The sequence below is a fragment of the Mobula birostris genome, chromosome 2 (genome assembly GCF_030028105.1).
Source record: "Mobula birostris isolate sMobBir1 chromosome 2, sMobBir1.hap1, whole genome shotgun sequence".
Taxonomy (NCBI): Eukaryota; Metazoa; Chordata; class Chondrichthyes; order Myliobatiformes; family Myliobatidae; genus Mobula; species Mobula birostris.
In genome coordinates, this window is record NC_092371.1 from 166,228,170 (window position 1) to 166,253,076 (window position 24,907).

General features: G+C 40.4%; 1 protein-coding gene across 2 annotated transcripts in view; it reads right to left on the reverse strand.

Moving 5' to 3' along the window:
- The window catches only part of strn (striatin, calmodulin binding protein), a 97,406-nt gene that overhangs the window by 24,668 nt on the left and 47,831 nt on the right, over window positions 1–24,907 (reverse strand). For both annotated transcript variants that reach the window (XM_072251005.1, XM_072251002.1), the window contains exons 3-7: window positions 21,343–21,416; window positions 5,906–5,984; window positions 5,035–5,205; window positions 4,380–4,530; window positions 889–1,030 (exon numbers count right to left, since the gene is read on the reverse strand). In XM_072251005.1, the coding sequence (XP_072107106.1) occupies window positions 889–1,030; window positions 4,380–4,530; window positions 5,035–5,205; window positions 5,906–5,984; window positions 21,343–21,416 (617 nt within the window). The remainder of the gene's footprint in view (window positions 1–888; window positions 1,031–4,379; window positions 4,531–5,034; window positions 5,206–5,905; window positions 5,985–21,342; window positions 21,417–24,907) is intronic.

A 24,907-nucleotide genomic window follows, 5' to 3' on the forward strand; every position in this document is an offset into this window, starting at 1 on the left:
TCAATAAATTAATGAACAAGCATATTGTTTTTGTGTTATAAAATTGGGCTCTCTTTATCTAGTTTTGGGACTTATGTGAAGATCTGATCACATTTTAGGTCATATTTATGCAGAAACAGAGACAATTCTACAGTTCACTATCTTTCTAGCACCACTGTACCTGTCTAAACCCCACAATGCCTGGTTCTTAGAGTAGTTTCTTCCCCAAATATTTTCAAAGTAACAGTATCCAGGCATTTTTCAATGACCTTCAAAATCACCTATATAATAATGCACTCTTTCCCATTATTTCCCTTCCACAGCACCGAGAACTGTGCTTGGTACAAAATTAGGCACTTCTATAATTAAACATGATAGAAATGTGCAACATAATTTCAACATTCTAAATTATTCCAATTGTTTTGACTTCAAACTGCCTATCAAAGGCAAGTACACATACGAACACATTTATGTTAACCTAGCATATTCTTTCAAATACCAACTGAAATACAGAGCACAGCCATCTTCAGGGAGCCCAACATTACAAATTGGTAGATCAGAAATTATGTTATTAATAAATGTTGCTTAAAAATAACCAACTTTTACAGAATTACAATAGTATATGACGAATACATTTCTTTTTACAAAGCAAAGAACGCATACGCTCATCATGGCCAGCCAGTAATGTGAAATGATCTAAAAGAGTTATGAGGCAGAGGGCAAAAGAGAGGAGATAACAATTGCCATTGGTAGCTCCACTTTTACTTTCAGTGGAAACACTTCAGTGAATGTTCAAGTATAATTTACACCTTAATTTTCATGAAAGCACCAACATCCCAGAGTTGTATACTTTAAGTGTGCAACAAGTTTTGATACAGATTAACGCTAAAAGGTATTGCAGAGTTTTACCCCATTCTGTTCCATCGCCTGCATGCCTGGGCTCTGCTGCTCCTTCCCCATCTTCAGCTGTTTTTGCTAAGAAGTCAAACTCTCTCAGTGCTTCCTCGGTATCCATATCTTCTATTGTATTAGCTGGTACGACTTTGTCAAACTGTTAAAATATGTGCAATGTAATCAGCAAGCAGTGATCACACAAGATGGAATTCAGCAGCATGCTGTAAGATTATTAACATTACGAAGCATCTTTCACCAGATCAGATTTTTACATCATCTCTATATGTTTTTTAGCATCCATCACATGCATAACACTTTGACATTCAGATCAATTTTTAGACATGATATTCGTGAAAAGTAGCAATGTTACTCATTATTTTAACAGTACTAGCTTGATATAAGAAAATGTTATATGTACTGTTGTTTGAATAGGATTTTTCTAATATTTTGAAGCAGTCAACTGCCATAGTGTGTATTCAAAATTTCACTATAATTTTGGACACTCACCATTAGAGGGTGCTACATCATAGCATTAATTGGTGCATAACCCACATACTGGAAAAGGCAAAGCTCTTGTTTTAGCATTTGTTATTTATTCTGCTCCCTTTCCTTTTTTCTCATTTCAATACATTTTCTTCCTTTGGCCCCTATTCACATTCTGCTTGTTTTAACTAATACATCTGTTCAGATTCCTTGGAATGTAAATCTAGGCTGCTGAAAATACTAGAATTCTCATTATATACAAATATTTACAGTAAATACAGTATATTAGCCATCAGGCTTTCACTTAAATGAAACATTAAATTTTATTGTTTTTCCAATATGAATCACACATTTGGAAAGGAACGCTATCAATCACTGCACATACATCATTCAGCAATTGTTCCCCTATGCCACAATTTCATCAGTGTTAGTAACTGATTAAGGATTACTTGCAGTTCACTGTCCCCTTTGCTAGGACATGAAGACTTTTTTTTAAAGCCATGAAGCTTTTGGAGCTGGAAACAGCAGCTGCTGGGTTTAGTTACAGATTGCACACGACCAACCTGGTCTGTAATGACACCCAAACTTCGTTCCAGCATTTAGTAAAATAACCTCACAGCAGGCAACAATCGGGAGGTCAAACAGTACCTCTAGACTAGCACTGCAGATTACAATATAGCATTCAAGATGACAGGCTTTGTACATTTCCCCCAAACTTCCCAGTTATTACCCTCAGATATCTAATAATGAAAAGCACAAGCAGTTCTTTTGGGGTGGGAAATAGCTTCTTCCCCCAGACCATGAGACCACTGAATTCCCAGCCACCATCCAGGTCTCATCACATATGAAATGCCAGTAGTGTATACTGTTTACTTTTTGACTTGTGTTGTAAATGCATCTTATTATTTGTGGCAATACTACCTGTGTGTAGTGTGAGAATTATATGTACTGTGTTGCGCACCCTGGTCCAGAGGAATATTGTTTTGTTTGGAGGTATACATATACAGTTGAATGACAATAAACTTGAACTTAAAGCCAAGCAAGCCACGATTCTCCCGATAGGTATCAGCATAACTGCTTGCCCTGTGGTGTTTCTCAATGAAGCTTCATGAAATTGACTCACATGAATTGCAGTTTTCTCAAGTTAATGTTTAGGAAGAATAAAATATTGTCTTAGTTCTCTTGCAGCTGTTGGTCACCCATTATTTAGTGACAATGGGTCCCAAATTTATATTGTTTAATTCCATCCCTGAACTTCAACACCAAAAGCTCTACTCCTTTATCCGTGGCATCTTGTGCTTCTATCTCACAATTTCGTCAGCCATTAACCCCCCTTCCCACTTTCGACACCACTCAGCCTCTCCTTAATCAGTAACTTCTGACACTTCCTCTTTCTGCGTAGCATCTATTCTCCAAGCCCCAACCTCAAACCCTTGGAGGCCTAGGGTCAGATTAGGCATGCAGCAAATTAAACTTTGAAACAATTAAATTGACATACAAACAAAATAGCATAAAATGTGAAAATCTGTAGGTATACATTCCTTCAACTATATATAATTGATGGACACATTAAAATATTACTGCAAAGGAAACTAGACAGATATATGGAGGAATTTAAGGTGGGGGCTTATATGGGAGGCAAGGTTTGAGGGTTGGCACAACATTGTGGGCCAAAGGGCCTGTACTGTGCTCTACTGTTCTATGTTCTAAAATAGTTAACTTTTATGAAAGTTTGCATATTGCCGGCTTTGGGAGAGGTGGGAAAAGAGGGAAAAACAAAAGAAACAGAACATGTTGGAACATTAATCCAGGTGTAATAAAGGCATAATAGCAGAGATATTTTTGGCAAATTGCTTTTGCAAGTCACTACTGTCTTGGTCTCACCAACAACTTGTTAATTAAGTGTCACAATACTGGCGGGGTGATCCGTTTCGATTGACTCTTTTGTAATTCTCTGTGTGTTAAATTGATCCTCACAGTGGTGCTAATTGATTTAATAAGATTATACTGGGAAGGAAGGTCTTTAAACTGGAGAAGGTACCAAGTAAAAAGATTTCATGTACCGACTCAGAACTAGAATTCAACAGTAGAATGCAACTGGGTTGACACTAAATTATACCAGCTTGAGCCCACAGTGTGGCAGAACCGGGACGTCACTACTATACAGAACTTGCACAAAGTTGGGGGTTGGGGGGGTGGTTCCTGAACATCTGAGTAACAATAGGTACAAATTCAAAGGTGGATCATTAAATTTGAGACAGCTGCTCAAAATAAGAAGAAAGATTGCATACTTCAGAAATGATCACAATGATGGGGAACTACCAAGACAAAGTCGGCAAAATTGACTTATTGGGAAGGCCATAAGATGATTAGATATTCATTCTACATACAAGGAGTGGCCAAAAACACAGAAGGGAAAGATCACAATCAACACTACTGAACTGCTGTAGAAGAAATTAGTGAATCAGAAGTGAGAAGAAATGCTAAGTATTAAGGTAACCATGATTTTCTGAAAATACCACTAGGAGTCCTGAATAAGACGTTTCCCAGGTGCCAGAGGGCAAGGAGGAAAGATTATGGTAAACAAAAGGCAATGGATAGATTAAGTTTACAAAGTGAGTTTTATGGAGTTAGCACTAAATGAAAAAGCAGGGCCTTGAGGAATTACTCAAACCACCTGCAGCATCTCACATTTGGAGTGGTGAGGAAGCAGTTTAAAGGTCAATTTATTGTTACTTGGAAGATTGCATAAACTGAAAAGAATAACCAGTTCACTTGCAACTGCTTGGATGGTTTAAAAAAATGCCTTGAGACAAACTGAAATAATTTTCATGACAAAATATAAATACATTTAAAATCTACTAGATATTGCAACTTTTTGCACAATTTGAGAATAAGGGTTTCACAATATACATGATCAAAGGACCTTTACCGTGTAACTTTGAAAAAGAACTACAGAATTCATTTTGCCCATTTTTCATCATTTCACCTTCTTTATTCATGTGTCCAAATATTTAACCTACCGAAGTATCAATAATTGTTCTCTCTTTTCCTTCACTCTCATCATCCTCATCATCATCACTAAATACAGCTGCAGCATTTTCCAGAAATTTAAATGTTTCCAGCACATCTGCTGAATCATTCGGAAGTGGTTTAACTTTTTCTCCAGAATTTCTTTAAAAAAACACAATATATATTTTTTAAAAACAAAACATTATGTAGACAATTTACAGCAACTGTAAGACCACAAAATATTGCTGGGAAGAGACAAATCTTGCCTTTTCTTTTTAATTATCTGTTCCATTTAAACCCTTTGTGTAACTCCCCAACTCCCCAATCCCAGTAGATTGGTTTTGTAACAGACCATTAAGGAGATACACAAAATGGTGGAAGCAATAGAAAAAGTCAAAGAAATTTAACTGTCTGGACCAGCATGCAAGTTTAATCAAGTCAAGAATACAGCAATGCAATAAACAACAATGGTATGCACCTACTAGGGATAAAAGCCTGCCTGCTGGTTCCTAATAAAATAAAATACAGATTACATGTATAAAGTCTGAAGCAATGACCATTATTGCGATATTAAAAAAAATCAAGCAACAAGGGATTGAAATTGAAATCAATTAAAATAAAATTTAGATTTAAAATAAGCACACAATGGTAGTACAAGGCACTTACCCAATCATGTCTGTCCTTTTTAAAAGTGTTTCACCACCATTTATAACAGAATCCGGACTCTTGTTTTCAGATAATTTATCTAGGTCATCACCAGTGAGGCCAAGTAATGCCCGTGCTCGCCTTGACTTCACATCTATAATAGTATCTGTGTATCCGACCTCCTGCAAGTATCTGGCAAAACACAGTAAATTACAGCATTTTGTTTTAAATCATGAGGAGAATCTTATGAAGTTTCAGCACAATTTGTCCAACAATTTACAAATTATACACTTTTTTTCTGAGGAAAATCTACTACCAGGAAATAATCTTGCACATTCTATTTCACTGTTGAGAGTACTTGCAAAAAAAATGTCACTTGTACCAGCTGCAGATTGAAAGTGATGAGTCTCTTTCAGTACCAGCCTCTATAGTCACAGGAAAATGAAAGCTCGCAGTACTGGGCTATTGTTAACAATTCAACATTCATTACATTGTCTGCTCAAGAAACTCAGCGGTTTCCTTGTTTGGATGTGATGGTGGGGGGAATGTGGCGTTGTTGTTAATTGGTGAGGAAACTTTCAAAAATAGTTAATCATGGAAATACAGTTGCAGAATCTAGCATAAAATAAAAAAATCAACACTGAAGTTAAAACTACCAGGGTAATTAACAGCAAAGGACAGCCAGTCTACCAAAAATTTATTTTATACCATGATTCTGTGCGAACCATGATTTCTAAAGTTAAAGTTTAAAATAGTACTTTCTAACTTATACTCTTCTAACTTTAAACACAAAATTGAATGACAAGTTTACAACTTTTTACAGTTAGGACACTGATAGTTGGGATGTTAGAAAAAATAAGTATTTTTGAAATAAAAGATTTCAGATACTCACTGACGAAGGAGCTGCCTCCCTTGCTTCCATGTTAATTGATTATTTTGTGTGGTCTGTATTTCATTTTCATTTCCTTCATCTAGGAAAGTGATAAAATAGATTTACTCAGTAATAAATCAACTAATAGTAACACTGATTTTGCAGGAATAATGCTAATAAACAAAGAGTGATATGTACAGAAGTTATACTTCCCAAATGCACCTTGAGGTAGGAGAGAGTAGTGCTCTGATGGTCAGCTTCTGGTTGAAGATGCATACCAAATGCTGGAGGGGGGTGGGGGTCTTGGCAGCACTCAGTGCTCTTCCAGAATTAGCTGTCTGGCCATTTTCTTCTGTTTCATAGCAAGCTAACTGATCAATTTTGTATCGAAGGGAAGGCTGTTTTTTTCGTGCCATTTTCTTGGACTTCTTCACAGCTTGTGCAGCTATTTTTGTGCTGTTTTATTAGATAGCACTCTGAGACGTGATGTTAGTCAGGATTTTCTGAATACAGTATATTATTTAGAGATACAGCACGGTAACATGCCCTGTCGGCCCAACAGGCCCACACTGTCCAATTAACCTACTAACCCATACATCTTCAGAATGAGAAAGGAAACCAGAATACCTCGAGGAAACCCACGTAGTCACAGGATTAATGCTTGTAGTAGTATTTCAAGAACTATGTTAGTGTCAACCCAGCCAATGCAAAAGATTCATGAGCACTATGTGAAGTATAGTCCAGCTTGTCCTAACAAATATTCATTCCTCAACTAATATCACAAACAAATAAGGTGCCATTTGTTATTTGAGAACCACACTGTACAAACTGGCTTTCACATGTGCATAGGTAACAGTGTCTGCTCTTCATTCATGCTGGGAATGAAAAAATAGACAAATTCAAATGGTCTCTTTGCTTTCTACTGCACATCTGAATGAGTGCAAGACTACCTTTAAAGGTGCATTTTCAAAAGCCTTACAAACAACTTTTCAACTATAGTTAGTTTCAATCCTTGTATTATCCAAGCAGATTCCACTGGGAGAGTACAGTGTTACTGTGGTACAAGATGTATTGCCATTAACAGGTTATATTCTGTTAATCTTCTGAAACCTAGTTTATCATCAGTAATTCACCATGATAAATATTATGGAAATTTAAACTCAATTTATATTCCTTTTTACCCATTGCTTTTACATACAATATTCAGGAGAATCCTGCATGTGATATCACAAATGAAATAAACCTGAAAACAAAATTTTGCAAACTTAAGTCCATTAACTAAAACGGTGTTAGGAAAAGAATCTGTCCAGTCACCTTGTAATGACATGCACAGGGGAAGAAGGTGGCACCAGCGACCAACTCAACCAAAAGCGAAGTCCTTCACAGTTCAAGAAACTATTTTTATTTCAAATCTGATTCTGCTACTATTGGCAACTATGATTTATATTTTGATGGTGTTTCTGGACCACTGAGCGACCTGGTGTTTTGCTGCTTCTGAGGGAGGTTGGTGCAGCCTGGAAAGAGGGCATGAGCCCATGATTGACAAAATTTCACACCGATTAAAGCATTGAGCAAGATTGAAATCAACGAGGACGGCAGCAGAAAGTGAGTGGGTGTTCCGCCAGAGAAAGCAGGATCTCCCAGTGGCCACACATTTTAATTCCACATCCCATTCCCATTCTGACATGTCTATCCACGGCCTCCTCTATTGTAAAGATGAAGCCACACTCAGGTTGGAGGAACAACACCTTATATTCCGTCTGGGTAGCCTCCAACCTGATGGCATGAACATCGACTTCTCGAACTTCCGCTAGGCCCCACCTCCCCCTCGTACCCCACCTGTTACTTATTTTTATGCACACATTCTTTCTCTCACTCTCCTTTTTCTCCCTCTGTCCCTCTGAATATACCTCTTGCCCATCCTCTGGGTCCCCCCCCCCATCTTTCTTCCCGGACCTCCTGTCCCATGATCCTCTCGTATCCCCTTTTGCCTATCACCTATCCAGCTCTTGGCTCCATCCCTCCCCCTCCTGTCTTCTCCTATCATTTTGGATCTCCCCCTCCCCCTCTCAAATCCCTTACTCACTCTTCCTTCAGTTAGTCCTGACAAAGGGTCTCGGCCTGAAACGTCGACTATACCTCTTCCTACAGATGCTGCCTGGCCTGCTGCGTTCACCAGCAACTTTGATGTGTGTTGCTTGAATTTCCAGCATCTGCAGAATTCCTGTTGTTTGGGTGTTCAGTGTTGTCTGGCTGCATTTGACTGGACTCTTCTTCCCTCTCGCTTGATCCTGTCAGAATCTTGGGTCTTGGGCAAGGTAAAATCAGCACGGTTTGTGGATTGGACTCAGTAGTTTATGTTAGGATGTGTTTCTGTTTACTCAGTTTTTATTGCTATTTTGTGTGATTTTGATTGGAGCAGACTGGCTCTGCAGTGACACAGCGCTAAATTGATCTGAAATGAACCTAAACTGAACATGCCTAGACTGTTTCAGTGACTTTGTGGTTTGATGTTTTACATTTGGTGTTTTTCACTCGTTTTTTTTGCCATTTGCAGTGATTTGTACTTTTTTTTGCATGTTGTGTGTTTGAAGCTCTCTTTGAGTGGGTTCCATGGTGTTTCTTTGTTTCATGCCTGCATATATACTTTGATAATGAAGGTACTTTGAATCTTTGAATAATATTTGAAAGATAACTCAACATTTTACTACGTCTCTTGTAAAAACACTTTCAGATGTTCTATGACTGAAGTACACCCAACCTAGACTTTATGAAACAAGAAAGGAAGAGTCACTGACTGCTGGAATTCCATAAGTCCATAAGACACAGGAGCAGAATTATAGGCCATTTGGCCCATTGAGTCTGCTCCATCATTTCATCAAGGCTGATCCATTTCTCATTTAACCCTATTTTCCTGCCTTCTCCCTATAACCTTTCATAGCCCTGACTAATCAAGAGCTCATCAACCTTCACCTTAAATACACCCAATGAGCTAGCCTCCAGAGCCACCTATGGCAACAAATTCCACAAATTCCCCGCCCTCTGGCTACAGAAATTCCTCCCCATCTACGTTCTAAATGGACGTCCCTCTATTCTGAGGCTGCGCCCTCTGAACCTAGACTACCCCACCAGAGAAAACATCCTCTCCACATCCACTCTTTCCAGGCTTTACAACATTCAACAGGTTTCAATCAGATCACCCCCTTGTTCTTCAAAATTCTACCCCAAGTAATGGCCCAGAGTCATCAATTGCTCCTCATATGATAAGCCTTTTATTCCTGAAATCATTCTTGTGAAACTCCTCTGAACACTCTCCAATGTAAGCATATCCCTTCTTAAATAAGGGGCCCAAAAAGGGCTCTCAGTACTCCAAGTAAGGCCTTACCAGTGTCTTACAAAGCCTCAGCATTACATCTTTTCTTTTCTGTTCTAGTGCTCTCAAAATGCATGTTAACATTGCATTTGACTTCCCTGCCACTGAATTAACCTGCAAATTAACCTTTAGGAAATCCTGCATGAGGACCACCTTTCTCCCCATTGGGTATTCCTTCTACCCAAGTGCATGATCAGACACTTCCTGACTCCGTATTCCATCTGGCACTTCTTTTCCCATTCTCTTAATCGGCTTAATTCCTTCTGCAGCCTTCCTGCTTCCTCAATACTTAGTATCTTTTCTGTATTACCACAGGCTCGAAGCAGCCTCATGTGTGGCACCTTGTCAAAGGCCTTCTGAAAATCCAAGTCCATAACATCCACTGATTCTCCTTTGTCTATCTTGCCTGTTATCACCTCATAGGATTCCAACAGATTTGTCAGACAAGATTTGCCCTTAAAGAAACCATGCTCACTTTGGCCTACTTTATCCTGTACCTCCAAGCACCCTGAAACTACATCCTTAACAATCGATTCCAACATCTTCCCAACCACTGAGAAAAGATCTATAACATCTTTTCTTCTGTCTCCCCCACCCCTTCTTTAAGAATGTAATGACATCTGCAAGTTTACAGTCCCCTGGAACCATTCCAGAATCTAGCGATTATTGAAAGGACATTACTAATACCTTCACAATCTCTTCAACTACCTCTTTCAGAAATCTGGGACGTAGTCCATTTATCTACCTTCAGGCCTTTCAGTTTCCCAACCACCTTCACCCTTGCAATAGCAACTGCATTCACTTCTACTCAGAGACTCTCAAACTTATGGCATATTGCTAGTGTCTTCCACAGTGAAGTCTGATGCAAAATACTTCTTCAGTTTGTCTGCCATTTTCTTGTCCCCCAGAACTACCTCTCCAGTGTCATTTTAAGCGGTCCAATATCTACTCTCACCTCTCTTCTTACTCTTTAGACAATAGACAATACACAATAGGTGCAGAAGTAGACCATTCGGCCCTTCGAGCCTGCACCGCCATTCTGAGATCATGGCTGATCACCTACTATCAATACCCGATTCCTGCCTTGTCCCCATAACCCTTGATTCCCCTATCCATAAGATACCTATCTAGCTCCTTCTTGAAAGCATCTTTATATAACTAAAAAAAAAGTTTGGCATCCTCTTTAACATTGTTGGGTAGCTTACCTTCATATTTCATCTTTTCCCCCCATGGCTTTTTGTTGCCATCTGTTGGTTTTTAAATTTCCCAATCCTCTAGCCTCCCACTAATTTTGCTCTATTATAGAACGTAAAAATTTACAGCACATTACAGGCCCTTCAGCCCACAATGTTCTGCCAACCATGTAACCTACTCTAGAGACCGCCTAGAATTTCCCTAGCACATAGCCCTCTATTTTCCTAAGCTCCATGTACCTATCTAAGAGGCTCTTAAAAGACCCTAATGTATCCAGTTCCACCACCGCCCCTGGCAGTGCATTCCATGCACCCACCACTCCCTGTGTGAAAAATTTACCCCGGGGAAAAAAGCTTCTAGCTTTCCACATGATCAATGCCCCTCATCATCTTATACACCTCTATCAGATCACCTCTCATCCTCCATCACTCCAAGGAGAAAAGACCAAGTACGCTCAACCTATTTTCACAAGGTATGCCCTCCAATCCAGGCAACATCCTTGTAAATCTCTTCTGCACTCAGTACTCCAAGCGGGGTCTGACTAAGGTATTATATAGCTGTAACATTACCTCACGGCTCTTGATCTCAATTCCATGGTTGATGAATGCTAACACACCATACGCTGCCTTAACACCACTGTAAACTTGCACAGCAGCTTTGAGTGTCCTGGCAACACGGACTGCAAGATCTCTCAGATCCTCCACACTGCCAAGAGTCTTACCGTTTACATTATATTCTATCTTCAAATTGGACCTACCAAAATGAACCACTCACACTTACGCGAGGAATTCTGCAGATGCTGGAAATTCAAGCAACACACACCGAAGTTGCTGGTGAACGCAGCAGGCCAGGCAGCATCTCTAGGAAGAGGTACTGTAGCTCTTCCTAGAGATGCTGCCTGGCCTGCTGCGTTCACCAGCAACTTTGATGTGCGTTGCCACTCACACTTATCTGGGTTGAAGTCCATCTGCCACTTCTCAGCCCAGTTCTGCATCCTATCGATGCCCTGCTGTAAACTCTGACAACCCTCAAGACTATCCACAACTTTTGTGTCATCAGCAAACTTACTAACCCACCCTTCTACTTCTTCATCCAGGTCACTTATAAAAATCACAAAGAGGAGGGGTCCCAGAACAAATCCCTGAGGAACACCACTAGTTACCGACCTCCATGCAGAAGACGAACCATTGACAAACCACCCTTTGCCTTCCGTGGGCAAGCCAATTCTGGATCCACAAAACAAAGTCTCCATGGATCCCATGCCTCCTTACTTTCTGAAGGAGTCTTGCATGGGGAACCTTATCAAATGTCTTACATCTTATACACCGCTATGAGGTCACCTCTCATCCCCCATCGCAACAAGGATGCTTGCTCTTTTTCTTTTACATTAGCTTTGACTTTTCTTGTCAGCCACAGTTGCCTCAACCTGCCATTAGAGTTCTTCTTCGGGATGCATCTATCCTGTGCCTTCTGAATTGCTCCCAGAAACCCCAGCCATTGCTGCTCTACCGTCATCCCTGCTCGAGTCTCCTTCCAAACACCTTTGGCCAGCTCCTCTCTCGTGCCTCTGCAGTTCCCTTTACTCCACGGTAAGAAACAGAGAAACACAGAAAACCTACAGCACAATACAGGCCCTTCAGCACACAACGATGTGCCGAACATGTACTTACTGAAGAATTTACGTAGGGTTACCCACAGCCCTCTATTTTTCTAAGCTCCATCTACCTATCCAAGAGTCTTTTAAAAAGACCCTATCATATCCACCTCCACCACCATTGCCGGCAGCCCATTCTACACACTCACCACTATGTGCATAAAAAACTTAACCCTGACATCTCCTCTGTACCTTCTTCCATGTACCTTAAAACAATATCCTCTTGTGTTAGCCATTTCAGCCCTGGGAAAAAGCCTTTGACTATCCATATGGTCAATGCCTCTCATCATCTTATACACGTCTATCAGGTCACCTCTTATCCTCCATTACTCCAAGGAGAAAAGGCCAAGTTCACTCAATCTATTCTCATAAGGCTCCCCAATCCAGGCAACATCCTTGTAAATCTCCTCTGCACCCTTTCTATAGTTTCTACATCCTTCCTGTAGTGAGGTGACCAGAACTGAGCACAGTACTCCAAGTAGGGTCTGACCAGGGTCCTATATAGCTGTAACATTACCTCTCGGCTCTTGAACTCAACCCCAGGGTTGATGAAGGCCAATGCACCATATGCCTTCTTAACCACACAGTCAACCTGCACAGCAGCTTTGAATGTCCTATGGACTTGGAGCCCAAGATCCCTCTGATCCTCCACACTTACCATTAATACTATATTCTGCCATCATATCTGACCTACTAAAATGAACCACCTCACACTTATCTGGGTTGAACTCCATCTGCCACTTCTCAGCCCAGTTTTGCATCTTATCGATGTCCCACTGTAACCTGACAACCCTCCACACTAACCACAACACCCCCAACCTTTGTGTCATCAACAAATTTACTAACCCATCCCTCCACTTCCTCATCCAGGTCATTTATAAAAATCATGAAGAGAAAGGGTCCTAGAACAGATCCCTGAGGCACACCACTGGTCGCTGAACTCCATGCAGAACATGACCCGTCTACAACCACTCTTTGCCTTCTGTAGGCAAGCCAATTCTGGATCCACAAAGCAAGGTCCCCTTGGATCCCATGCCTCCTTACTTTCTCAATAAGCCTTGCATGGGGTACCTTATCAAATGCCTTGCTGAAATCTATATACACTACATCTACTGCTCTACCTTCATCAATGTGTTTAGTCACATCCTCAAAAAATTCAATCAGGTTCCTAAGGCACGACCTGCCTTTGACAAAGCCATGCTGACTATTCCCAATCATATTATGTGTCTCCAAATGTTCATAAATCCCACTTCTCAGGATCTTCTCCGTCAACTTACCAACCACTGAAGTAAGACTCACTGGTCTATAATTTCCTAAGCTATCTTTATCCTCTTTCTTGAATAAGGGAACAACATTTGCAAACCTCCAATCATCCGGAACCTCTCCCGACCTCATTGATGATGCAAAGATCATTGCCAGAAGCTCAGCAATCTCCTCCCTCACCTCCCACAGTAGCCTGGGGTACATCTCATCCAGTCCCGGTGACTTATCTAACGATGCTTCCAAAAGCTCTAGAAAATCCTCTTTCTTAATATCTATATGCTCAAGCTTTTCAATCCACTGTAAGTCATCCCTACAATCGCCAAGATCCTTTTCTGTTGTGAATACTGAAGTAAGGTATTCATTAAGTACCCCCACTACCTCTTCAGGTTCCATACCCACTTTTCCACTGTCGCACTTGATCGGTCCTATTCTCTCACGTCTTCTCCTCTTGCTCTTCACGTACTTGTAGAATGCCTTGAGGTTTTCCTTAATCCTGCTCGCCAAGGCCTTCTCATGGCCCCTTCTGGCTCTCCTAACTTCATTCTTAAGCTCCTTCCTGCTAGCCTTATAATCTTCTAGATATCTATCAGTACCTAGTTTTTTGAACCTTTTGTAAGCTTTTCTTTTCTTCTTAACTAGATTTTCAACAGCCTTTGTACACCGCGGTTCCTGTACCCTACCATCCTTTCCCTGTCTCATTGGAACGTACCTATGCAGAATGCCACTCAAATACCCCTGAACATTTGCCACATTTCTGCCCGACAGTTTCCTGAGAACATCTGTTCCCAATTTATGCTTCCAAGTTCCTGCCTGATAGCTTCATATTTCCCCTTACTCCAATTAAACGTTTCCTAACTTGCCTGTTCCTATCCCTCTGCAATAAAGGAGATAGAACTGTGATCACTATCTCCAAAATGCTCCCCCACTGAGAGATCTGACACCTGACCAGGTTCATTTCCCAATACCAGATCAATTACAGCCTCTCCTCTTGTAGGCTTATCTATATATTGTGTCAAGAAACCTTCCTGAATACACCCGCTAAACTCCATCTCATCTAAACCCCTTGCTCTAGGGAGACGCCAATCAATATTTACGAAATTAAAATCTCCCTCCACGACAACCCTGTTCTCCCCATCTACTCCTCGATGTCCCTGTTACTATTGGATGGTCTATAAAAAACACCCAGTAGAGTTATTGACCCCTTCCTGTTCCTACTTTCCACCCACAGACACTCAGTAGACAATCCCTCCATGACCTCCTCCTTTTTTGCAGTCATGACACTATCGCTGATCAACAGTGCCAAGCCTTACCTCTTTTGCCTCCCTCCCCGTCCTTTCTGAAACATCTAAAACCTGGCACTCTAAGTAACCATTCTTGCCCCTGAGCCATTCAAGTCTCTGTAATGGCCACAACATCATAGTTCCAAGTACTGATCCACGCTCTAAGCTGATCCGCTTTGCTCATGATACTCCTTGCATTAAAATAGACACATTTCAAACCATCCCTTCTCTATCATCTGTCTATCCTCCCTCTCACACTGTCTACAATCTTTCTCAATTTGTGAGCCAACTGCCCCTTCCCCTGTCTCTTCAGTTTGGTTCCCACCACCCAGCAATTCTAGTTTAAACTCTCCCTAATCGCCTTAGCAAACCTCCCTGCCAGGATATTGGTCCCCCTCGGATTCAAGTGCAATTCATCCTTTTTGTACAGGTCACGCCTGCCCCAAAAGAGGTCCCAATGATCCAGAAACCTAAATCCCTGTCCCAATTCCTCAGCCACACATTTATCCTCCACTTCACTCTACTGCTATACTAACAGTCGTGTGGCACAAGCAGTAATCCTGAGATGACTACCTTTGAGGTCCTGCTTCTCAACTTCCTTCCTAACTCCCTGTAGTCTGTTTTCAGGACTTCCTTCCATTTCCTATGTTGTTGGTACCAATATGTACCATGACCTCTGGCTGTTCACCTTCCCACTTCAGGATATCGTGGACGTGATCAGAAACATCCCAGACCCTGGCACCTGGGAGGCAAACTACCATCCGTGTTTTCTTTCCTGCATCCACAGAATCTCCTGTCTGACCCCCTAACTATAGAGTCCTCTATCACTGCTGCCATCTTCCTTTCCCTACCTTTCTGAGCAACAGGGCTAGACATTGTGCCAGAGGCGTGGCCACTTCTGCTTCCCCCAGGGAGGTTGTCCCACCCAACAACACTCAAATAGGAGTACTTATTGTTAAGGGGGACAGGCACAGAGTTACCCTCTAGTATCTGACTCTTGCCCTTCCCTCTCCTGACTGTTACACTTACCTATCTCCCGAGGCCCTGGTGTGACTCCTTGCCTATGGCCCCTCTCCATCACCTCTTCACTTTCCCTGACTAGACGAAGGTCATCGAGCTGCATGTCCAGTTCCCTAGCGCTGTCCCTATGGAGCTGCAGCATGACGCATCTGGCGCAGATGTGACTGTCCGAGAGGCTGGGTGTCTCCTGGAGATCCCACACCTGACACCCAGTACAGAACACTGGCCTTGCAGACATACTTCCTATTCCTATTCTTCACAAGTAACTTACCTCGCCTCGACCACTTATTGGTGAAGCCCCGTTGCACCGAAGCCCTCCTACTCTCACTCCTTCTACTCCGACACCTGATCTGTAAAGCCGCCTTCTTTTTCTCTTCCCGCTGGTCTAACTTGCTGACGTCCACATGCCTGTGCATGCCTCGATCACTGTAATACTGATACATCTGACTTTAGCTTCTCCCTTTTGAAATTGCAAGGCGAATTATATTATATTATGATCACTGCCTCCTACAGGTTCCTTTACCTTATGCTCCCTAATCAAATCTGGTTCATTATACAACACCCAATCCAGAATAGCTGATCCTCTACTGGGCTCAACCACAAGCTGTTCTAAAATGTCACCTCATAGGCACTCTAGAAATACTCTCTTGAAATTTCCCACCAATCTGATTTTCCCAATCTACCTGCACATTGAAACCCCTCATGACTACTGTACCATTGCCTTCTTTACATACTTTTTTTTAAAGCTCCCTTTAAAAGGAGGAGAGATGGAGGAGATGGTGGCGTGACGCAGCTTGCAGCGGCCACTTCGGTGAATGATATCTGTTATCTGTCAAGTAGGGTGCCGTGCATATCCTGATTTGATGGAGACAAATGTGAGAGCACGAAGGAACATCTGGTGAAATTTCTGAAATGCCTGTGTCGCTGCTGCTGCTACTGTGTGATCCAGAATCACCGGAGGGGAAGGTCCTGAGTCCTCAGCTTTGCTTGTTGCTCGGTGGCCGGGGCGGGGTCGAAACGCTCGGCAAAGATGGTGCTCAGTGTCGAAAGGCTGATCGGAGGCTCGAAGTTTTCGGATGACTCAGAGTCGGCTGCGGTCGGGTGCTTCCAATGAATCGGCAAGTTTGCGGCACTTGGGGGTTCATGGCAGAGAGAGTTTCTCCCTTCTGCCGTCTGCGTGAGGTGATGGGGCTACTGGGACTTGAGACTTTTTTTTACCGTGCCCATAGTCTGCTCTTTATCAAATTACGGTATTGCTTTGCACTGTTGTAACTAGATGTTATAATTATGTGGTTTTGTCAGTTTTAGTTTTGGTTTGTCCTGTGTTTCCCTGATATCTTTCTGGAGGAACATTGTATCATTTTTTAATGCATGCATTTCTAAATGACAATAGACAAGGACTGAGTGTCCTCGTAATCTAAAAAAAATAATTTGTAGCCCACATCCTGGCTACTGTTTGGAGGCCTATATATAACTCCCATCAGGGTGTTTTACCCGTGCAACCCTACCCACAAGGATTTACATCTTCTGATCGTCACCACTTTCTAAGGATATGAAATCATTTTTTTTTTAAACCGTCACCTCCTCTGCCTACCTGCCTGCCCTTTCAATACAATATGTATCCTCAGATGTTAAGCTCCCAACTATAATCTTCTTTCAGCCATGACTCAGTGATGCCCACCACAGAACTGCCGATCTTTAAAATATCAACTACCTTGTTCCGTCTACTGTGTGCATTCAACTATAACACATTCAGTCCTGTATCTGTCACACTTTAATTTTGTCTGGCTTATACAGTGCAACTCATCCCACTGACTGCAATCTTTTCCTATCGTCTGCCTGTCCTTCCTCACAGTCTCAGTGCACGCTGCCTCTGCTTGTCAACCAACAGCCCTATCACTCTGGTTCCCACCCCTCTGCCAAATTAGTTTAAAACCTCCCCCACAGCTCTAGCAAACATGCCTGCAAGAATATTGGTCCCCCTCGGGTTCAGGTGTAACCCATTCCTTTTATACAGGTCATGTCTTCCTCCGAAGAGATCTCAATGATCCAGAAATCTGAAATACTACCCCTACACCAGTTTCTCAGCCACTCACTCATCTGCCAAATCATCCTATCTTATTCTTACCCTGAATGGCACATAGAACAGACAGCAATCCAGAGATTGTTGCTCTGGAGATTCTGCTTTTCAGTTTTCTACCCAGGCCTCTCTTCATGACCTCCTTGCTTTTCTTTCCCATGTCATTGGTGCCAATATGCATCAAGGCTTCAGGATGCTCACTTTCCCCCTTTAGAATGTTCTGGACTCGAACCGAGACATTTCTGATGCTGGCATCTGGAAGGCAACACACCAACTGGTGTGCTTATCCTGTCCACAAAATTTTCTGTGTATTCCTCTAACTATGGAATCCTCCATCACCACTGAAGTCCTCTTCTTCCCTCCCCCCACTTCCCTTCTAAGCCACACTGTCAGAAACACGGTCAATGCAGCTCCACCCCCCCCCTCCACCCTGCTAGGTTCCCTTCCCTGAACAGTATCCAAAATGGTATACTTACTATTGAGGATAATGGCCACAAGGGTACTCTGTACTGGCTGCCCATTTCCCTTCCCTCTCCATCCAGTTACCCATTTACCTACCTCTTACAACTTGAGTGACTACCTCCCTGTAGCTCCTATCTATCATCTCCTCAGTTTCCTGTGTGAGCCAAAGGTCAGAGATGCAGCTTTAGTTCCTTAACACGTTCTCTGAGGAGCTGCAGTTTGATGTGTTTGGTGCAGACGTGTTTATCTGGGAGGCTGGATTTCTCCTAGAATTCCCAAATCTCACACACAGAATGCAACACAGCCCCTGGCGCCACCCTCACTGCTCTAACTATGCACTAACAGATGAAGAATGAAGAAGCCTGATGAGCCAAAGCCTCTCCACTCTAACACTGGTCCACTCATACAATTCTTGCCTTAATTTTATTTGCCCTTGCTAATGAATTACATATCCTACAGGTCAGTATCTTAAAGGTAGCATGGTGCAAATTAGAAAAACAGTAGGAATCTCAGTGGCTCATACTGTGGAATTAGACAACATTAACCAGTTTGGGGCTAAAGGCTGTTGGGCATCTTGATCGAGGGATGTGAATGCCACCAGTAAGATGGTGATTTATTATATTGCCCTGATTGTTCTCTTAGGTTATTTCTAAGAACAGTTAAAGTCAACTACAATGGTCGCCTGGAGTTTCCTATAGATCAAACCAGATAAGGACAGAAGTTTCTTTCCTTGAACGAACAGAATAACTTTCATGACAACCCAGTAGTTTTACAGTCAAGAGTTAATGATGTTTCCCTAAACTTACACATCACTATTTTACACTCCCCTCCACCCAACTTGCACCATGTGCCTATTTGTCACCATTTATCATCAACTCACCTCTGTCTCCCAACTCTAATCTTCCCCTACCTGGCTTGACCTGCCCATCATCTAGGTCTAACAATCACCCTGTGCTCTGCTCCTCTTAATACCAGATACTGCCCCTCAGTCTTGATGCAGGGTCTTGACCTGAAATGCCAATTCGTTTTCTTTCACAGTTGCTGCTTGACTCACTGAGTTTCTCTAGCATATTGCATGTTGCTATGATAAACTCATTACCTTTCCTTAATGAACCATGACAATTAAAGCCCTTTCAGATTAAAGAAAAATTGTTACATGCGCTGCACAGAAAAATGTTATTGCTTTCATCAAGTCTATTTAGTTTGTTGATGGACATCAAGTCCTGATTTCTCAATTACAGCTCTAGCTATTTTAAATATGTTTGAGTGGTTGTGTACATATTACATTTCAGCAATCCATCCACTTACACATACCTTACAGTTCCCTGCCTTTTCATACTCTGGTGTGTGCACCTTGGGCCTCTTAGAACGCCACACCATCTAACACAAGTTTGAAGATCATAGCTCATCTTCTGCATGGGTACTTTGGAATCCTCAATATGGTATTCAATGTAACAATTTCACATAATCACACCATAATTATCTTCAACAGATATGGTTACATTTGTTTCATTTTTTTCTGTCTCCAACTGTCTTATTTGATTTACAGAAACAGCATGGAACAGGCTTTTGCAGCCCAAAAAGCTTAGCTGGCCAGAAACCCACCTATTTAACACTAGCCTAATCAGAACAATTTACAATGACCATTTAACCCATTAACCAGTACATTTCCAGACCACGGAAAGCAACCAGAGCACCTGGAGGAAACTTGGAGAGAACGTGGAAACTCCTTACAGATGGCACTGGAATTGAACTCCAAACTCTGACGCCCAATGCTGTAATAGTGTGGCGCAAACTACTATGACACTGTGGTGTCATTTTTAATGCAATTGCTATCTTGACAATTTTTGTCTGCACTATTACAGCCTCTCCACTCTTCTCATTCTCTGCAAATTGACACAATTGTTCTCTCCAGTCAGTTCTGATGGAGGGTCTAGATCTGAAATGTCAACTCTGTTTCTTTCCTTGTTGATACTGCTGGACTCACCAAGTGCTTCCTGTAGTCTTTGATTTTGTTTTGAATTTTAAGCCTCTACAAATTTTGTTCTAAACACACATTTAATACATCTGATTTTGTGATTTCCAAGTTGCCCCCTTGGATGTACTCCAAGTTTGGAACTGCTGCTCATGTCAAGTTTTTAAATCAAATTATTAATGTAAATATCTGACAGCAGACAAGTTAAAGGAATGTGTAAGTGGGTGGATTGCTGAAATATAGTTGGTACACACCACCACTGAACATTGTTAAAATAGTTAGAACTAAAATTGAGAAATCAAGATGTTTAGTAAATTTGATGTATATCAAAAAACTAAATACTGTTTACATATTCAACGATAGTTCCTTGCATCATTAAAACAAAACTACTGCTAAAACTAGTTTTATATCTAGGTACAACACAAATCCAAACAACTAAAAGTAGGGAAAAATCAACACAATGACCAAGTCCAATTGGACTTTTCCTCCAAAGGAACTAAAAATGAGGGAAATGTAGAAGTAGCTCCTAGCACTGTGTTTCAAAATCATTCAAGACTAAAGGTCAAAGAATATTTCACTAATCTTGTACAAGAATAGAAATTATCAACAATAAACACTGAACTTATTGGTGCCATGGTGGCAGAGTGGTTAGCATGACGCTATTACAGCTCCAGGTGTTCCAAAGTTTTCAATTCAATTCCGGCGCCATCTGTACAGAATATGTACATTCTCCCTGTATTTCCACCGGGTACTCCAGTTTCCTTCCACATTCCAAAGATGCACCGGTCAGCAAGTTAATTGGTCATTGTAAATTGTCCTGGGATTAATCTAGGGTTAAATGGGTGAGTTGCTAGGCAGTGTGGCTTATCGTGATGGAAGGGCCTGTTCCATCTCTAAATAAGTAAATTTTGCGAATAAAACTCTTAATACATAAATCTCTCTTCCAGCATCCTATTGAACTAGTTGCACTGCCATCTACCACAAAGACATCTTTCAAAGTGGCTCACAAATTCACTTATTTGCATAATGAGAACAGTAATTTAAAAGTTTCGAACATCATAACCAAATCCAATGCCTTTTTACTAATATCTGGTTTCACAAGCTATTTACATGCTTGCAAATGTGCTTGTGGAATGTTACCTTCAAACACATCTTACCAGAATCATAATTTGGCGGCTTCATATCTCCTTGATTCAACTCTGTGCCGTATTTCAATTTATGATGTTTTGCTCTGGAAAGAAAATGGAGAAAAGAGTTTTATCAGAGCCCTAAGGTGCCCATAGGATGATATTTCACTGAATACTAAGTTATGCAGATATAGTACAGCACTCAAATTCTTTGGGGAATAACTCAAAATTCAAATTGATTAACTCTCAACTTGGACAAAGAAAATTGGTGCTTACTTTGTCTATACATTTCAAAACAAAAAGGAAAAAGAAAAACTGTTCAAATATCAGGGAAGTATTTTCAAAGAATCAGAAGACTTCACTTAAAGCTCAGTTACTTCTATGGAATAACACTTCAGAAAACAAAGTGTTGTAAATTAATTCCATCCTGCAATAAATGGAATCTAAAACATCTTACTTCTAATACATTGTATTGATACAAGAAATAGAGTTAAGAGGCATTAAGAAGAATACTTAAATAGGCATGGCATACAAGATGTCAAGCAAATGGGAATAGTGTTGATAGACAAAAAGTTTTACATCAACAGGCCCACTTCTGTGTTGTACAATGGTTTATGAAATATGTTAATGCCAATACAATGCTTTACTATTTTCAATATTTTTTCACTGTTTCTTGTTCCATTTGACAGTTACTAGTAAATAAAATGACAATATACCAAAAAACATAACTTTAAAGATTGCACAGGAATAGAAGCTGTTGCTTTCGACAGTGAGATTAATAAATTTGTTAAGATAAATATACAATACTGATTTGGGCATACGCTTCTGTATTGGACTCTTGCTTAACGTTAAACACATTAGTCAGTTATATTATTGCACAAGCTTGTCTCATAATCTACATATTATTGCATATTTGTCTATCTACCATAGGTAAAATTGCACTATGACACATTACATGACAGTCAGCCAGTATGCAGTCACAAGGTTTCTTTTCATTCTTCCTCCTACCAACATGAGTCATCAAATGCTGCACTATATTTAATTCTATTTGCAAGTCCATTCTTGCTTTAGGCATTTGGCAATTCCATATATTATCAGATCTAGAGCAACGCTCATCTTTTTTTTCCCCAACATGACCTTTCCTTTAGAAATCCAAACAACCTCCTCGAAAATGCACCTAAAGGAGAGAGAGAGAGAGAGAGAGAGTGTGTGTGCATGTGTGTGTGTGTGTGTGTGTGTGTGTGTATGTGTGTGTATATATATATATATATATATATAGTTAGTAATATATACACATTACATGTAATTATATTACATGTACACACACAGACATTAAATCAATTGGCCAATTCCCAAGTAAGTTCAAGTTTCTCTTTGAAGGTTTCTCTTTTAAGCCCACAGATACATTTTCTGTTATTCACTCCAGTCAAGTTATTCTCATAACAGAAAACTATATTGTAAATGAATTCCATCCTGTAATAACAAGATATGCAAGATTTTTAACAGATACAATTAAGTCAGATCTCTCTCAAAGATTTTGTGCTCAGCACTTGTCTCAGCTCAATGACATCTGCTCTCGAAGTTTTTTCTGGATTTTGAATGGAAATTTGCTCTATTCCATCATTTGATCCAATAAAACACCCCTTATAAAGGAATCTATGACACCTGTGACCTTGCAAGAAAGGAGGCCCCTTCAAACAGCTTAATTGAAAAATCTAATTGGAACAAAGAAGAAAGCATAAATTAGCTTTAAAGTATTCAAAGTAAGCAGAATAAAGATTAGGGAAGAAAGATGGGACAGAAAATTTAAAATTTTCAACGTTAATTTTTTTTAGGGATCAGGAATCTTCCCAGTTCATTAATTTGATTTATTATGAGGTATTATGGACTTTGAGAAATTCTTCATTAGTGACAGTAGAATTTTAAACACTGATTTGGGCCTGTGGGGGTTTGAAATGTACTGGTTTAAGTATTATAGAGAGAAAGAGAAAAATCCCATTATGGTAAAGTTAACCAGGACAGGAATAAATCATTGCAAGGATGTTTGTTATGTTACATTTAAACAAGGAACCAAACACCTGCCAGCATTGATCAGATGTACAATCAGGATAAATGTAGATCAGATGACATATCAGAACTATTAGGGTGAGATGTATTTCATCAAGCATTCCATAGCAGAAAATGTTTAAGAACTTCTAAACTATGAAAATTAAACCAATGCATTTTAATGTTACATCCTTAGTTTTATTTTCTTATGGCACCTATTTATAAAAATACAAATCTGCCTAATTGTATAATAGGACAGTGAGTTTCTTGTGGGTGAGAATCAGAAATGTCCTCCAATCCGGGAAGTTCAAAATGTAAAAGGATTATTAAAAGGAGACTTTTACTGAAAACTAGCTTTTGTAGCCTCAGCTGATACAGAACTCTATTTGGCATACATCTTGAATGATATTCCTGTACAATGGAGTACTGAGGAAGAATTACGCCCAACAAAATTATGAAAAATTTCACTGTAGGACAATATATATTGCATAAAAAGATTATAGAATGATATTGCTGGCTTAAAAGGAAATTGAACAAAGAAAACTGCTAAAAGTAAATAGTTTAACATAATACTTATTAGTAAAAGGAAAAGAATAAAAATTGCAGATGCCGGAAATCTGAAATAAAAGCAGAAAATGCTGGAAACACTCAGCAGGTTGGGCACTGTGTATGGAAAGAGAAAATTTGATATTTCAAGCCAGAAATCCTTCAACTGAACTGGGATAGAGAGAAGGCAAGTTATTTTTGAGCTGCATTTCCTCTACATTTTCTTTGCTTTATAAGAGTACAAGAAAATGGGAGAGACCATCTTGCCCCTTGAGCCTGCTCCACCATTTGATATGATTCTGGCTGATTTACCTCTGGCCTCAAAAATCGTCCTCTCTGCTAAACCCTCTTAGCCCCTAATACTGGATTATTCAAAAATACAGTATATTTATTTCACTTTAAATACTTACAATGAGCTAGCCTCCACAATTTCAAAGTAGAAGATTACAGGGACCTTTAATCTGAAACTTTGTTTTTTTTATTATAGATGCTGTCTGACCCGCTGAATGTTTTCCCTCAACTATTAAGACTGCTTCATTATAATTATTACACAGCAGTCAGCAACATCATGGAATGCTTCCCACTATTCTCCATGATGCTCAAAGCAATCTGTCTAAACATTTAAAACTTGATACAGGTTTCCCCCGCCATCCAAAGGTAGAGCGTTCCTATGAAACGGTTCATAAGCCAGAATGTCGTAAAGCGAAGAAGCAATTACTGTTTATTTATATGGGAAAAATTTGTGAGCATTCGCAGACCCAAAAATAACCCACCAAATCATGCCAAATAACACACAAAACCTAAAATAACAGTAACATATAGTAAAAGCAGGAATGATATGATAAATACACAGCCTACATAAAATAGAAATACTTCTCTACAACGATTGCCTGCACAGATCTCCGTAGCAAAAATCTCACGCAAGCGCTGTTGGCAAAAACATTCTCTCCAGTAACCTTTAAGCTATGAAGCTGCCAAATCATACCAAATAACACGTAAAAAT